This window comes from Fukomys damarensis, unplaced genomic scaffold, assembly GCF_012274545.1.
Source record: "Fukomys damarensis isolate Sample0158 unplaced genomic scaffold, DMR_v1.0_HiC HiC_scaffold_17, whole genome shotgun sequence".
Classification (NCBI taxonomy): Eukaryota; Metazoa; Chordata; class Mammalia; order Rodentia; family Bathyergidae; genus Fukomys; species Fukomys damarensis.
In genome coordinates, this window is record NW_022900929.1 from 39,102,989 (window position 1) to 39,121,052 (window position 18,064).

General features: G+C 39.0%; 1 protein-coding gene across 4 annotated transcripts in view; it reads right to left on the reverse strand.

The window, feature by feature from the left end:
* Positions 1-18,064, reverse strand: part of Cdin1 (CDAN1 interacting nuclease 1) — a 254,736-nt gene that overhangs the window by 25,044 nt on the left and 211,628 nt on the right. The window contains exon 11 of one of the 4 annotated variants that reach the window (XM_033765025.1): positions 4,380-4,911. The exons of the other annotated variants lie outside the window; for them this stretch is intronic. Coding sequence (XP_033620916.1) covers positions 4,818-4,911 — 94 coding nt within the window. The 3' untranslated portion in view covers positions 4,380-4,817. Of the gene's footprint in view, positions 1-4,379; positions 4,912-18,064 lie in introns of those variants that run through there. 4 annotated transcript variants of the gene reach the window in all.

Here is an 18,064-nt window from a genome sequence, read left to right on the forward strand (position 1 = left end):
TTTAAAAAAAAAAAAAAAAAAAAAAAAAAAATGAGCTGGAAGGAAAGACATTTAGCAACTGTACCAGGTCGCATTTAGAACTCACTCTACCAAGAGCGTTCACACCATTGTTATCTATAGCAGGCAAGGTACAGAGTGTTGAACTAAATTGGGAAGCAGCAGTAATGAAAGAAGGCTCCCGACGACGGTGCTGCTGGAGTTCTTTCTGAGTCATAACTGAGTTGCAGAGATATACAGTGGGAGGCAGCCTTCTAAGGCAGCCTCTTGGCAAATGCAGGCCCTTGTATCATCTCCTGCCTTTGAATGGGGGCTGGACCCAGTGACTTATAACAAAAAGAATGGGCAAAAGTGATAAGATGTCACTGTGTGATTACAAAAGGATGTGACCTCCATCCTGCTAGAAAACTCGATTGTCTTCTCTGCTTATCTAATGTGATGCAGAAACTTCTGTACGGGATTCACCCCTTGGATGAAGAACTGAGGGGCCTTAAGTCCAACAGTCTATAAGAGGCAGTGAATCGTGCCCACAGGACTAAGTGAGCATGGAAGTGGACCCGTCCTTAATGGAACCATCAGATGAGACCATATCCTGGGTCAGTGCAGCAGAAGATGCAGCTAAGTTGTGCTATCTCAAAGAAACTGTAAGCTAACTTTATGTCACTTCTAGTCACCAAATTTTGGAGACATTTGCTCTCCAGCAACAGATAACCAATACAAATGTGCACTACAGGCTTGAGATTGAGTACAAATTAATGCCATTCTTCACATACGCAGCAGGGAGAGTCTTGTGGGTTACAGGTTGGCTTTTTTCAGTTACTGTTGAACCCAGGATTCACAGCAGAAGGGTTGCCTAAAGAAGGATATGCATAACTGCAGCTCTCTCGAGCAACTCTGCCCCCAGCCTCTGTCACAGTGTTGAGGATTGAACCCAGGGCTCTTGCTCTGAGCTCCATCACTAACTCCTCCACACCTCCTGACCTTTATTTTGAGACAAAGTCTTGCTAACGGGTAAGTGTTCAGGCTGGGTGCAAACTGGGGTTCCTCCAGCCTCAGCCTCCCAGAGCTCAGGGAGTACAGACATGTGCTACCACGCCTGGCTTAACTGTGCTTTTATACCAACAGATCTTCTTGGCTCCTAACTTAAGCTGTGTAGCAATACGCATCCTTGCTCATACTGAGGATGCCGGGGTTACATAAAATAAAGACTTCTCCCATTCTATGATTTGGGTGTTAAGCTTGCTTACTGGGTTTCTAAAGCTGCAAATGTGAAGGAGAACGATGTAGGGTGTGGGAGGTAGGTTACAGGTAGGATACTTTGCCAGCTCAACTGAATGATTACTGACATCTAGGGAAAAGACATTTAGAAAACTAACTGTGAGAGCTTGTTTGGTGTTGGGGCAAACAGACTTTGTCTATCTCAACAGATGCTGAGGACAGTCTAGGAAAAACAGATGCTGGTTACATTTTGTTCAGTTTAAAAAAAGGCAGCGAAAGCTGTAATGTATTTTTAAAGATTGTCACCAAGAATGTTTTAAAAATGGTACTTCAGTGAGTAAATTCTTAGTTTTCCAGAAGAATCTAGCTATCCTTAGATAATCCCCGAGGACCACAGATTGCAAATGTTTTATAGAATATTGTGCAAGTTATGTTTGTGTCGTGTAGTTCTAAGTCTTCTATGATTCTTTGAAAAACTCAGTCATAACCAGAAAGTTTAGGCCCCCAAATTTAGGAAGAACTTTCTTATGCTTTTTAAACTGTAACACAAAATAGTCTCCCTTCCATGCTATGCCATATTATACAGGAATTACCTGGGTGCTGTTTCCATTTATGGAAGAAGGAAAACACTATTAACTCTCTCTCTTTATAATTTTCCTTGTGGCTTCTTCAGAGAGTGTTGGAATTCAAAGATTTCTGGTCACACTATCAGCTATCATTTTGATAAATTACCCTCAATAACAAGTTCTCTGGTTGGTTTTCTGAAGCTAGTTTAACACCTAGGTCTCCATAAATTTCAGAGGACACTCGAATAACTGTTATGTTTATAAACATGCTGCTTCAATACATATAAAATAATACGATTCCAGCAACCAAAAACAAAGAAGTAATTAACATTTATTGAATGTTGCTTATGTGATGGGCAGTGTTTCCAGTGCCTTATACAGATGAAATTGACACTCACTGTCACCCTACAAGGGGGTCAATATGATAACCCTCATTTTAAAAGTGAAGAAATTGGGGGAGTAGAAGGGCTAGGCTTTGAACCCAAGAAGACCAGCTGTGCGCCTTGCACTTGTAGCACTATGCTAGTCTGTCTCTCATCATACTTGTGTTTACATAGCAATTTATTATAATCACTCAACTTCAAAAAATATTTACAATACCTGGAAGAAACAGAAAAGTGTGTGTGGGGGGCTAAGGAGCAAGGCAACTTATCAAGAGTCCAGTATATGCATTGGGATCCACTTGTCTACAGGGAATAATTCTGCTGAGTATGAAGTCAATAGTTTCACACTAAAAAGGAGCCATTCATTTCAATTTAAGTGTCACCACATTTGGGAACTATATGGAAACACAACCTATAATTCAGGCAAAAGAAATTAAAATGATTACTTTTGAGGGATGCATTTAAAGCCCTTGCCAATCAGGGGGAATTAAACTATGGAGCAAAAATAATGGAATCACTGCATGAAGCTCAAAGAAGAGACATGTTTCACGTTGCGAAGGGGCTCAGAAGTTACGGGCAGAATCTAAACATGAGGGAAGAAGAGTAAACCCAGAACACTGCCACATCCTGTTCATATAAATGGAAATGAACAGCTGGAATAGGTTATGAGAAAAACTGAGGGAAGCTGCAGGCCTAAGTGAGCATGGGAGGTACATATCTTCTTTCTCCCAGAGATGAAGTTTCAGACTTGTTAAATAGAGTCCATTCTGTGAATCCCTAGGACCCATGTTTTGCTCCTAAAATATCTCTCACACATAAGATGAACTTTAAGTTCATGCCACTAACTTAGCTTATATGTTTTCAGCTGTATGAGAAAGTACATATCTTTAAAAACTGCTATGTTTTTACATCTCTTTTGGAAATGTACGACAGCAAAAAGTAGCAAGATTCACCCACTATGACACAATTTGCCTTTCTACCTTGAATTAAGAAAGCTCAGACAACTGATCTAATACTTTCAATAACCGAACTGATATGATTACAGGAAAAGGATTTTCTGTGCACTAGGCTCTATAATACAAATCTGGATCAAGTCCAGAACAAAACAAACAATTTTCATTCGAAGCAGGGCAAGTGGACTATGGAATGATGGGATGATTTTAGTCAAGCTAAGAAGATTCATGAGGGTCTCCATCAAACAATAAAAACAAACCAAGTTGTACTGATTAAAATCTTTGATTTTCATTCACAGGTAAATTGTTTCTAAAAAAGGAATGAGAGATAAATGAAAATAAAAGAGGAAGTGCAGAGAATCACATAGACATCTCACCATGTATGAATTCATTATCATTTTAAGCTGCTGTGTGAGGTCTGTGCTATCTTCTGAGGATGTGTGCAGACATGTGGCTGTTGGAAGTCAACTGTTTCACCATCAAAAAGACTTGCATGTGGTTTCCATGAAGAATGTATTTTCAAACACATAGCTCAGGATGAAGGAGAAATATAAAACATCTTGTAATTGTTTTAAAATAAACTCTCACACTGTTTATTTAGTTTTAATCTGCATGTTGTAGGTTGGTTGTGCACTTGTTAATCACTGTTGCATGTATCTCCAGACAGAGCTGTAAATAACTTTTCAGTCCAAGTGAAATATGCTTGCACATGTTTATATGCAAAGTATGTGTGTAAAAATGTGTATGGCAATAACAGATTAGTGATCATGTAATATAACATCATAAGGTCCTGGCACTATGGTCAATTTAATACACAATGCAAATATTCTGTTTTTTTTTTTTTTGTATTTAGAAATGAAATAAAAGTATGATAACTTGGTTCTTTTTCTTTTCTTTTTTGGCTTGGCTGCTTCATTTCCTTTCTCTTTTTTTTGGCAGGTTCATGTTTGCAAATTAAAACTACTAAAGAAAGAGAACCCTAGTTATGAGCTTTCTCAATTCATAGATCTGAGCTGTACAACTTTATCTGTTTGAAACAACTAAGTTTCACAATTCTAAAAGTAAAAAAAGTAAAATTTGCCATAAGGGATGATGCCCTATGGGCCATTACGGCAGATAAAAAATAACATGGAGGAAAATAACACTGAGGAGCATTTAAAATGTATGTAGATACACAACCAGAATGACTTGAAATTCCTCTTGATATTTAAATAACTGCATATTTTCAGGTCCACATTAAATTAGCTGGAAAAATTCTTAATTTCGACTTCATTTTGTCCTGTGTTTGGTACTGTTAGTTGCTATACTTATAGACATTTTAGCACATTGCAAATCTTTCTTCAGAAGAGAAAAAAATAGAAAGCAAAGGCAGAAGCCATTTTGTCTTTCATCTGCTGTCTTCAGTCTCTGTCCTCTTGGAGAAATGTTTTCTTCTGGCACAGCTGAGCCTTTTGCATTTGCCTAAATGAATCTCTATGAGCTTCTGCATCCATCTTGCATAGCACACAAGTCACAAAACAAAGGTTATTTTCCAGACTTTAAATCTGAATAGAAGAAGGAATCTATTTACATTTTAAGTGGTCATACGCTACACCAAATAGGCAAAAGCCCAAAGGTTCCACAGGAAAATAATAATTAGAACTGACGTAGTATTCTAGAAGTTTTCCAAGAAGGTGTGTTTTCAGCTATGTTGTATTTATTCACATGTGGGTCCTTTGAAGAGTGGGATTAGGGGCCTCAGAGACATAGAGGGTTGGTAGGAAACCATCATACTGAGATGATTTAGTTGTGAACCTAGAGAAAGAATTTACAAGTAAGCACAAGAGCACTTCTGTTTCAAAGAAGGATGCATAGAGTAGGAAGTGGGTATCTTCAAAAGTAAAATTTGTCATAAGTGATGATACCCCATGGGTCATTATGGCAGAGAGAAATGGCAGAATACCAATAGTATTACAGTGAGAGAAACATAAACCCCCAAAGTAACAAACTATCCAAGATGATGTTTACATTAGAGTACTAGCAGTGAGGGAATACTTCATGCAGACCTCGGTAAAAATCATATCCACCTAGAAATTTATACCCCAGCCTTCCTCCAAAAGTTGGGGTTGGTTTATAAAATTGGTTGTGTGATATATTACATGTTTTCTCAGTTATTTCCCCAGGGAAACATGCCAAAGGCAAACCCATCATTTCAACTGATTTAGTGTTTGATGTCAGAGAATTCATAATTGATATGACAACCATAATGGATAGTGATCACTGAATTGGCAATGCCTGGGTGATAGTATTGGAGTCCACTCTGGTGCTTCCCACCGCGTCCACTGCAGATTCACTCTAATGAATTTGAAGTCATTTCCAAACTTTGCATTTCTACCTTTCTGTTTGTTAGAAATGCATTATAAAATCGGAAAGATCTTATTATACAAATACTGCTTACTCCAAGCATATTTTTCATGGAGTCTTTTATTTTTAGGAATAGAGTATGGGGTTTCTTTTTCTTTAGCTCAGCTCTTAAAAGATCACAGGGTAACCCAGAGTTCAGCTAGACATTTGTCTCAAGGCACAAGAAGATTTATGGGTTCTGGATATATAAAGTCTGCTTAAAATAAAAAAAAAGTTATTGGAATTTTTATCCCTGGCAAAGTCAAATAACTAAAGGATTAAGGCTGATAGATGTTTGCCCTATAAATCTATCGTTAACCAAATGTGACACCATGCTTCAGGTATGTCAGATCTCAACTTGTTCTAAATAGGTAGTTAACATTTTCTTTCATTCACAATTAATATTTCATGATAGGGAAAAATCTCTTTGGTTAACAAATCACCCCCCCAAAAAACCCCCAAACTCCCAATTTTCCAGATTCATGAATGCAAATGCTGGAATGGGGATAATTAAATTAAATGTTGGAAATGTATAGGTCATTAGAAAAAATATTTAAGAAAAACAATAAAGGGCCAGGGATTTAGTTGAGTGGTTCGGCGGCCTGCCTTGCAGGCGCAAGGACACGAGTTCAATCCCTGATATGCAAAAACAACAACAACAACAACAACAAAAGAAAAACAAGAAAAATACGGATCTTAGGAAAAAGAAAATATGAATAACCCAGCCTAGCAGTTATCAGATAAATACTTCTAGATTGGTAGTTCATATTCTGCAGGTACAGGAGGTCAGCCAATAAATATGTATTAATCGAGTATATGCTCCTACTACAAGAGAAGCTGGGAGTGCTATATCTTGCATTTAGAAAGGAACAAGAACAAGAACAACAACAAAACCTAAAACAAAATAAAAACTTTTGCTGTTAAGTCTGTCACATAGGGAAGGAAACTAATTTTCTTTTGAAAAGTTTTTTTTAAGGTGAGAAAATAATGCTTCACAAATATGCCTGAATCGCACACTTCTGAAACAGTATCTCCCAGGTTACTGTGACTGTTACTAGGAATCTACACTTTCTAGGATGCTACAGGGGAGAGGCTGCTTGTCTTCAGCCTGGTAGAAACCAAGAGTACTACTGCCTGGGAGCAATACTGACTGAGATGTTGGCAGAGAGGGTGTGTAGGAACTGGCTGCGAAAAGAAAACTAAGCACTTTGAAGCCCACTGATGCACACAGTTGGCTTTTGCTTCCTTTAAATACAACCAATTTAGGTAGGCTTTTGTTTACAGTAGCTTTTATCTAGAAGATAAAGTTGTAAAAACATCAATCAAACTGAAGTACTACTGTTCCTGGCCATATCTCAGCAGGTTCATCTGTTTTATTTCTTCTTCCCTTTCCAAATACCTTAAGGTGTTTAAGATGAGTGAAGAGATGCCAAACTACAAAAGTCAACTGTATCTGTGTATGGAACAGGCATTTCCACTCACCAAACCACAAATATATCCTGATGGTGCCTCCAACCTCACCAGGCTCAGCAAGAGCCTGCTTTCCTCATAGTTTCACTCTCCAGTAACATAGAAACTCTGCAAATGACTCTGGCACCATTTTCAATAGGGCTCCTTTAAGAAAATGAGGGCCTTATGGTTTCTATGTATCGTCATGAGGCTTTCTATGTATCTATGCTCTGATTTTTCCCCAAAGAACCACATACAATAGAATGGCAGGAGAGAAACAGAAAATTAAGCTAAGCAAAGGGAAAATGTGAATACATGAACTTCAAAGGTCAACTTTATAGTTATGAAATCACAGAGATGCAACCTGATTATATGTTTAAAGGCATAGCTTAACTAATGCTGGATCTGAAAAATTAAGCTTTAATCCAGGAAGTTCCAGGAGGGAACCTGCTGAGGGAATAAAAAGGTACACGAGTCCAGCTCCAGAGAATGTCACCAATAGGCCTGTGAGCTTTCCCAGAACAGCTTATCATGCACCACAGAGGGGAGTGGCTGTAACCCCAGGCAGGGCTGGCAGGCTACCAGGGCAATGTGCAGGTAGTGGTCAGAGTTTATCTGGTGGACAATATCTGTCATCTTTCAGTTCTGCGCTCTGACAGTAATTTTTTCTATTTGGTTCTCTTTTTGATACAACTAGGATAAGGCACTGTAGTTATGGCACTGACGTGGCAGTTAAACCTAAACTGAGTGTACTCTAGCTTTATATACGTGCCACAGGCCCTGTGTTTTGGCCCAATAGAAGATACAGGTCATTTGGTTATTTCTTTGAGTAAAATAATGCCAATGACAATGATGCCTATAACAATAACCATCATCAAAATTATAAGAGCAGTTCATATTTCTTGAATAATTAAGATGTGCCAGCTACGGTTGTAAGTTCTCTAATATGCATTATCTAGCTTAAAAGCCCAGTGGGTAAGTTTAGTACTTATATTTTAATGTTCAGAAAATTATTATAAAGCCATTCTAAATTGACTGTAATGATGACGAGGATGATGATGAATAGAATTAACACTGAGTTCTTCTATGTGCCTGGAATGTCTTCATACATGCAATCCCATTAGATATGTGCAATGAGCCTCTGAAGTGAGAACTACTATTAGTCCCATTTTACAAACAAGAACATAGAAATGTGGAGAGGTTAAGCAAAGATAAAAGTACAAAAGCAACCACGTTGAGGTGCCAGCCCAGATCTGCTGTGTGCAGGGCTGTGTCCCTGTACAGTGATGCTGTGAGGCCTGCTATGTTCCAATTCCTTCTAACAGTTTCCCATATGGCTTCAAACAGTACCCAAAACCCCCTCCCACCTTGGTCTCACGGGAAGGGGCCCTGTATCTAGTTTGAATACAGCTGCTTGACAAAAGGGCCCTTCCACATAGCACAGGTCCAAATCCTTCCTCTAAATGGTGGAGGGTGGAAAATATCACTTGTTTTATTTTGTTTATTTTAAAAATAGGATCTTACTATGTTGCCCTGGCTGGTCTCAAACTTGTGGGGGCTCCAGTGATCCTCCTATGAATACAGGCAGGCACCACCAGGCCTGGCTGATAATATCTTTGATATGTCTCATTTTTAACTTCCTGTGTCATTTCTATATCCACAAAGCAAGTATAATAGTATTCTTATTCTGGAGTTCAAGACAGATTTAAGACTAAGTTAGCTTCATAACACTTTAATTTGTATATATTCACTGTTGTGCCATTAAAAACAAAATCCTGCCCAACAGTAGAATCTAATAAGGAAATGTCTCTAACTCCCTGAACCACAGGGTAAGAGCCATTTCACTTAGTCATTCCTGCCATTGAACATAACAGCTGATCATCAGGAGAAAGTCTACTTTAAAAGAGAGTAGATAGAAAATCCTGGAAAAAGCAGTGATCGAAGTACAGATTCCGTCTCTTAATGACATGACACAATTGTGCCTATTTCAGCATTTAGGCCACAAGTCACACAAAGAGGGCTACACCAACCACTTTCAGGATAAAGTCTTGAGGTTTCATTACACCATCCTGTGAACACTTACTATGATACCAAAAGCATGTTTTGCCGAATTCAGTAATAGTTCTTTGTGATAAATGGTGTCAAAGGTGCTTTAGGAAAGAATAAAGTAGTTTGACTGTCTATTTATATATGGGTGAACAGATTTTTAAAATGTGGTATACACAGAATAGAATATTATCCAGCCTTAAAATGAGGGAAATCTGCTGCATACAAAGTGTTTCAATCTCAATGATAGAGATTATGCTAAGTGAAATAAGCCAGTTGCAAAACGATCAATACCAGAGGTTTCCACTCCAATGAAGTAGCTAAAGTAATCACAATCACAGACACAGAAAGTAGAAAGGCAGTTTCCAAGAGTGAGGGAAGAGAAATTAATGTTTAAGGGATACAGAGTTTCAGCTTTGGACAATAAAAAAAATCTAGAGCTCTGACGCACAATAATATAAATGTTTCAAATCGCACACTTAAAAATGGATAGGATGGTATATTTACCATTATGTTTTTTTTAAAACCATGCTGAAAACAGAGGAGAAAGACTAGAAAAGTAATAAAGTTTTTTTCAGAACTGATATTTAAAGGGTGTGGAAAGGAGATGAAAAAACACGGCCGAGGAAACAAATGGTGGCTGCTGTGTAGGATGGATCTGTCAAAAGGAACGCAGAAAACTTCGGGAGGCACTCAGCGCTGCCTTCTGAGGCAGATGAAGGACCCCACAATTGGGCTGGAGGAAGCACAATGCCAGCGCTAATTTCTAAAGCTGCTCAAACACTTTGTTTTCTTGAGGTTAACTGAGGCCACTTTCTCAGACATTTGTAGCTAAGAAATATGAGGATAATAGCTGGAGGACCATGTGTGAGTACAGAATACCTCAGGGCTGCATTCAAAGCACAGAATATGCTTCTGGAAACTGTTCTATTCCACAGCTGATCCTGGGCAGAATGCTCCAGAGTTTTACAAACACTTCCACAAATGTACAGTAATCTATCTGGCTCTTAGAAGTGCATCATTCTGAACTGGCAGCTGAAATCCTCAGAGGTGAAGTGGTTTGTTTAGGAGCACACACAGGTGGATGACATGCCAGGACTGGCCAGCCCTACCTCCCTCCAGCACTGTGCTCCTGCTGGCCTGTAGGGCTCTCTTGCTCTTCTCCCCACTGCCAAACAGGGTGGAGACACCTTCTGCCTTCCTGAAAAGGGTGCTGTATTGAGCAATGCACAGGCTGCAGGAACACAGCCACCTTCCAGAGATTTCGCACAAGGGGGATCAGGATGCTACAAGATTAGTGTAAAAGGAGTAGACAAACTTATTTAGAGCACCGTGCAGGAGGCCCTGCCGGATCTCAGAGGAGGAAATATGCAGCTCTCCCTGGTAGGGTCAGGGAAGGCTGTGGGCAGAGGTGAGGCAATCTTGGGAGCAAGTTTTGAAGTCAAAGTTCACTCGCTAAGAAAGGGAACACATTGCTGGCAGAGGGAGGCGCGCACAAGGGCAAGGAGGGGGAAGCAGTGGGGACCACACATAAAGCAGGAGGCACAGCTGGAAAGGCGGGTATGAGCGCGGCAAGGTGCTCAGTCCCGGGAGACTGTACCACTGCAAAGCCCACCTTTCATCCACATGTGGGAGGTGGGCAGCCCTTCACCCAAAGGTGAGACTCTTTCTTGAAACCCAAAGATTCCAGGACAGATTTCTGTGTGGAATCTGTGAGCTAAATATTTACTCTGCGCAGGGCGAAAAAGTATCTACTGCAGTTCACTTATTTGGGAGTAAACACATTAAGGAAAAGTATACATTAAAACAAGCCCTCTCCCCCTATTTCCAGTCCATACAGAAAAAAGACTGCCAGTCAAAAAATGGAAAACTATACAGAGGGCTCAACTTTCCGGAGTTCTTGGGACAAAATACGTGTATGTAAACAGCCAGAGCCCAGCTCCACAGGGCTCCTCCACTTCGTATTCTTTGAGCAGTCTGCGGGCACGGGGTGAATAGCCAATAGTTTCCTTAGTGAGTTACACAGCCACTTTAACTTAACAGGAGTCATTAGCTGAATTTTATGAAGATAAGGACTTCCAGGAGTGAGCTTCCTTCTGATTGTTTTTTTGATTAAAAGCTCGACAAGGCTGAGCTGCACTTGCAGGCTTTAGGTAACCAGCAGCTTTTACTTTGCAAACTCTGTGACTCTAAGATGGCTTCACAGAGCCACTGGGGTGGGAGGTGTGGTTTGATTTCATCAAGCTGAAAGCAATCTGTCAATGTGGAGAGGAGTTACAGGGCCTATTTTAAACATTTAGTTAAGCTCGAGAATGGCTTTTCTTTCAGAGGCATTCTTGGCTGCAGACCACCTCATCCTGGGTGACATAAGACAAGTTATTGAATGAGGTTAGACTGAGGTCCTGCAGTTAGAGAGCTGCTCCCCTTGCTGCCATTAGCTGATTAATAAGTGTTTATTTTTAGGGCTTGAACTAACAGGCCTGGCTGAGGCCAATGCTAGATGATATCTGAAGTAACCTATGAATACTTCATGCTTACAAAAGACCACACTTTTGGGGCAGTTGTTGATATAAAGTCCTTGTCAGACTAGTAAAAGTACCAGAGGCAGAGCAAACCCCACTAAGACCATTACGAAAGGGGTCGTTGTGGTAATCGATCCAGTACTACTTTCTAAGGAGATGTTTGTTGAAGGACACAGGAAGACAAGTATGACCAACTAGTTATAACAACTAGTTAAGTTCAAACACTCATTCAACACTAAATTTTAAATCACAAAGATCCTAATATTATATGTAACACTTTACATAAATAATAACAAGATAGCTATGTGAGTTTTTTTTAGAGATAGGGCCTTTCTATATATTTCATGTTGGGTTTGAACTTATGATCCTCGAGTGTCAGCCTCCCAAGTGCTGAGATCAAACGTGTGTGCTATCACCCTTGGTTCCTACATGTGCTATGTATTTTTTAAATAAAATACTTAACACTTCTACAGATATATGTTATAATAAAACTCATACAGACTTACAGACTCTATCTGGGTTTATCATATTTATGATTCTAAGGGACTAACAAGGAAAATGGTAAAGTGATTGCTCTCTATTGTCAAACTGTAAGTTTAAAAGATAAGGGCCGGAAATTTAGCTCAGCGGTTCTGCCACCTGCTTAGAAAGCTCAAGGTCCTGAGTTCAATCCCCAGGACCAAAAAAAGTTAAAAAAAAGATGTAATTCTTGGCTCAGTCCTGTGCTGCACTGACTTACTTCCTTCATGCGCTGAAGCTCATGCTCCATGATGATGAAGCAGCAGCAGCAGCAGCTACCTCGCAGGAGCCCATTCCCAACACCCTGCTTCCCACGATGGCAAAATTTATTGCTGAGTCCCCCTCTTCCTGCAGACACGTGTGCATTGAGCCAGGAAGACTGAATATGCACCATGGAATTACGTTCTTGCAGCTGTTGGAAACCCTAAGGATTTATTTAAAGAATGTTTTGTGACTCAGGATTTGGATACAGTGGCCTCTTACCTTATTATTTTACAGGATATAGCGGCCTCTTACCTTATTATTTTACAGGTAACAGTTCTCTTCCTAGAAATAAGAACCAGGAGAAAAGAAAAATCCTGTGCTGACACTATGACTGTGTTTAAGGTATAGTCAGACTTTCTCTTTAGTCTATATCTTTCATTTTGAAGAACTCAAGTCTTGTCAAATGACCACAGATTTCTTTGAATACTGTAACAGCATCACAAAGGTATTTTTTGTCTATAAATAGGGCTAATACTGACTGATTTGAGTATTATTTTAAACACTATTGAAAAACCTTTTTTTTACATGTTAATGCATATATACTACATACATACTACATAAAAATATTACATTCATTTGCTAAGATATTATTATTATATTATATTAATTAATTTATTTATTTTTGGTACCAGGGATCGAACTAGGGTCCTTGTGCTTGCGAGGCAGGCGGCAGAACCACTGAGCTAAATCCCCTGCCCATGTGTTTGTTTAATGCTTACATCTTCAACTAAATAGTATGCTCTGTGATGGCAACCACTTGTCTGCTTTGGCATTACTTGGCATTAGCAGTGAGTGACATACAGGAGAGTCTGAATGAACACTTGCTGAGCAGTTAAATGACAGGCAGAAAGATTTCACAGTCTCTGCACAGTGCTTCTGCTGATGTCTAGTCTAGACCTTGCACCTTAAGGTGCATGGTGGCTGAATGCTTTGGAAACTGCTATAGCCTCCTTTACTTCATCCTTCGCCTTTGTTTACTTGAGGAGCTTTCTTAGTTCTCCAAGTAAGGAAGCAGTGGTGTCAGCTGGCACAGTTGGAAGAAAGTTAAAGTTATTGCTTTTTTTTTTTTTTTTACCAGGGATTACACTCAGGTCTCTGCGCTTGCAAGGCAGGTGGTGGAAACACTGAGCTAAATCCCTGGCCCTAAAGTTACTGCTTCTCACACTGTATTTTGGATTTCAGGGAATTTGCTGGAATACTTTTACAGGAAAATAGTCCTGAGACTTTTCCCCTCTTAGTTTAAATTTGTCACCTTAACCTTTGTGGTATGTAATACTGCAACACTGGAACATCATCCTTATTTTTCAGGTTAACACAAAACCACTTCCAACCTTACTTCTGAATAGTAGCAACTCTGGGAAAAATGCCCTGAGAACTGAGGACTGGGAAAGATTGCTGACAACATTTCCCATGTTATGCCAAAGTCTATGTGCTTCAGGACGAAGAGCAAGGTGCTATTTTATTTAGACTTTGTAGAAAGATACTGAAGATCTTGAGAGACTGAAAAGTGCAGCCTGTAAAGTGCTATACTCACAACAGGACTGGCGAGGCTTATAAAGAGGACGTGTATGGCAATTTACTAGCACAGTTTCCACAAGGAAGAAACCCTTGTATCTTTGGTCAGTTTTCATGACAGATGCAACACAGATCCAACACCCAGAGCTCTGGACACATTTACATTGCCCTTTAGGCATATATATGGGCCAAACATTAGTTGTACTGAAAAAGACTAACAATGAAGCAATTTGGAGGAAGTCTTTTATCTCACTCAAGATTACACACAAGTTCTCTATTGGATTTGTCTTTGGTAGAAATAACAATTCCCACATGAGGTTTGAAGACTCTTAACTATAATACCTACGGGTGGTCATGGCTGTGCTCAAACTTCCTAGTATAAGAATTTCAGGAAAGTATAGAAATTTCAGAAAAGGACAGAAATGGTAACTTTCAGCGATGATGAAGAACATAATGTGTGGGCCTCATTTTAGGATAAAGCCTTGCAGAATCGTAGTGTAAAACACAAACTTTGTCTTAATTTAATTGAGGGATTAACATAAGGGGGTTGCCCTCTTACTGTATTTCACTTAATTTGTCAGCATTAATACCATTCATTCAGCAAGTAAAATATGTCAGTTAGAAATATTATAGCACAGGGCTGAAGATTTAGCTCAGTGGTGCCACCACCTGCCTCACAAACTGAAGGCCCCAAGTTTGATCCCTGGTACCAAAAAAAAAAAAAAAAAAAAAAAAAAAAAAAAAGAAATAGCAGCAGGAAGCTCTCATTTTTCAACACCCCCACACACTCACAGCTTGTGAGACAGTTGACATAAGATGTTGTATTTCTTCAATGCCTATGTTCTTTTTTCAAATGGCGTATCATAATCTGATAAAACTTATTTTAAACATTTCTATATTATTCACTGTATTGGATCAGATGTAAACGGTTTGAGATTTTGGAAGTCCTCATCTTGGTTTGTGTGTGTTAGTGTCAGTTTCTCTGGACAACAGTAGATAAATTATCCTAAGTGAAATGATAGCAGCTGTCCAAGAAATTAAGGAAGTAGGGATAGTCAGTCTCGAGGTCACTTCGCAGTCTCTTCTTTCTTTGCATCTTGGGAAAAAGACAGAAAACATGGGGAAAAGCAAACTATTCTGATAATCTAGATGAAGCTGAAAGGAAGAAAAATCTGGATTAAATAATGAAACAAATTGTCAATGTATTTTCCATTGCTCCAGACATGAGAAAATAGCAGCAATTTACATTTATACAGTACCTTATGAACGCGTTTTAGAAAATGCTGGTATGTTATTTAGAAGAGTAAAATATCTAGGGACACTAAGTGAGCCCCAGAGACTGACTGGAAGGTGCTGGAGTTAGGATGTGCTTACTTCATATCCGAGGTCACAAAGGCTGTCTGGGAGCTCTAGAAATGTTATCCCATGGTCCCTGATTCCTCTTTCAGTTGAGTTAGAATAAAAACTAGGCCTTGTATCTTATTTCATGTAGGGAAATTAAAAAAATTAATTACTATTATTCAGTGTGTTTAAATGCCACAAATTAATTGTTAAGCATTATTAAATATATTTAAGCAATAATTTTGTCTTAAAACTAATTGAGGTACTTTACATTCTGACACCATCAACTTCTGACAAACTATTTCTCACTTTGTACCCAAAGATAAACCTTTAAATTCTATAAAATGATTATTTGTCAGGTATCCTGAAACATCTGAAGGTTACACTAATTTTTATCTGTCAGGATGTACTAATTAGAGATTTAAAGTTTAAAAAATAATCATGGCTGAGTTCAAAGTACTCATCTTTTTTTTTTTTCCCTTAAAAGATATGATTAGCACCATTTTCTTTAAACGTGAAGCAATAGTTTATCTTTTCAAGTAAGTGAAAACACATTGGTCTTGTCCAACATTACAATTCTAAGTTGCACAATTTTTAAAAAGTAAATACAATCATAACTTTACTTACAAGATGAAGTATGTTATACATGTTTCTTGGTGTTTGATTTTTTCTTTTTTTGCTATGATTCCTATATATTGGGAATGAAACTAAAACAAAAAGATGTAGAAAATTTCAAACAAATGCAATTGGTGCTTCGGTGGTAGAATGGAATACACCTATGGTGTATGACCTACAGTCAACTAAAATTAATTATTTCAAAATTAATAAAATGCAAACTACATGTATGGCCACAATATTGCTGTAAGAACATTTCAACTTAATTAATATTAGTTAACAAAAAAGATTTTGAGGCATTAAGTAAATTCATTACAATCTTTAGATAGTTTTGGATATGAGACAAGATGTTCAATAGCAAAAGACTGAACACCTTGCTAAACTATATACACGAGAGTACATAAAAAGTAAAGAGGATGGGAGGGGAAAATGTCTACACTGGAATGGCAGAAATGCATTCCCTGTATCCTTGTATCAGTCTTTATAAGCACCATGTCCTTGTTAATGAAAATAAAAATGTAAGCTAAGAGTATGAAACCACAGCTATTAATTACTGCACTATGATTTTTGAAAGGCTATCCCATTTCACTAGTGGTGGTGGGAATGGCAGGGTGACATCTGGGGTGGGATTTCACTAAAGATAAAATTTGTTTGGTTGTGAAGGATGAGACGGAATAGGTAAGATGATGGATGTAAGGATAAGAACAAGGGCTGAGAAAATAGTCATTGTGTCTAGCACGTTGACGCTTCTCTGGAAATCATTTTGAAAAACCAGTGCCATAGGTAAGTAAAAGTATACACTTAAAGATCAAGAAAATGATCTAAACTTAATGACATAGGAAATTACATTGAAAAGAGCACAGGCAGGATACTCAGGGACATATAAAGAGGAGAATGAAGTCCAGACTCTGGGCACAGAATGTGAGGGACGGGTGAAGGAAGGGGCTCAGCAAGATGACTGTGCAGCCTGACATCCATGGGGTGGATGGAGAATCAGAGAAGTTAAGAGCGGGTTTAACAGTGTCAAAGAGGAGGGTGGTCAGGCAAGAAAAGAAATCTTGGGTCTGAGATCCAAAGGATCAAGAAGTCTCATCTGGGTCTGTTCAGATAGGAAGTGTTGTAACAATGGACACAGTCCAAGGATGAGGAGTAAGGGAGACCACAGAGACATGAGGAGGTATTGTGCGTGTCAAACTAACAAGTTGTAACACATAGTGGGGCAAATCAAACTAACCAATTTTTCAATTATAATAAACTGGGTTCAAAAGTGATGGCTGAACTACCAATTCTGTCTGTACCAAGTATTTGAGCTCCTTGGAGGTAATCCACTTCCAATCAATCATCTGCAGAAAGTAATGGGGATGACTTTTCAGTGGCAATGTGTGGAAAGTTCTAAGTCCAATCCCCAGCTCAGGCTACGATCAGTGCCTGTTTCCTTCACTAAGCTCTGTATGCTGAATGTCTGTATCAGTGTACAGTAAGTTCCTGACTTCTGAACATTTGATCATACCCTTCTGAACACCCGTTTATGGAGTGTACTGTATAAGATTCACCAGTGAACTGTATAGACTCACTTTGTTGTATTATGAGTGAATCTGACTTACGAATATCCTGCTGGAACAGAGCTTGTTCATAAGTCAGAGACTTACTCTAATGTATTTCTGGTAGAGGCCTTTGCACCTGCTTCATGGATGTCATGAGCTCCAACACATGGCTACCCAACTCCCATGGAAAGAAAGACTTGCACCTCTAGAACATCAGTGATAACCAAGTATTTTCAGAAGCACATCTGAGGCTTGGTGGGTCCCCTGTGTGGCACGCCTCTTTTTTTTAAATCATCAGAGCCTAGTAAGCATCAGATATGTTACTGAAATCTGCCATCATCACTGCACAGGGCCTCCTTTGCAAATTAATAATTTTATTATGATGAAAACCCAGGTATACGAGACTATTTCATTATTCTGTGATTGGGTTAGAGTATTTTCTCTAGCTGCTTAACAACCTGGAATTACTTCCATGTAAATGTTAGTCGTTCACCTCATTATCAGAAATATACAAAAATGAGAACTACAGAAGCCAATTTTTGAGAATTTGTAGAAGTGAACTACATCTTCCTAGGGTAGTATCCTGATATCTGGAATCAACCTCATAGGGATGTTTATCTGGAAACAGCCTGCTCATGACCCACACTAGGCACCAACTGAGTTATCAGTACTTGCCGATTTCACTCAGGCAGGGAAGAATCTCCCTCCCTCCTCTCCTCCTCTCTCTCTCCTTCCCTCCCTCCCTCCCTC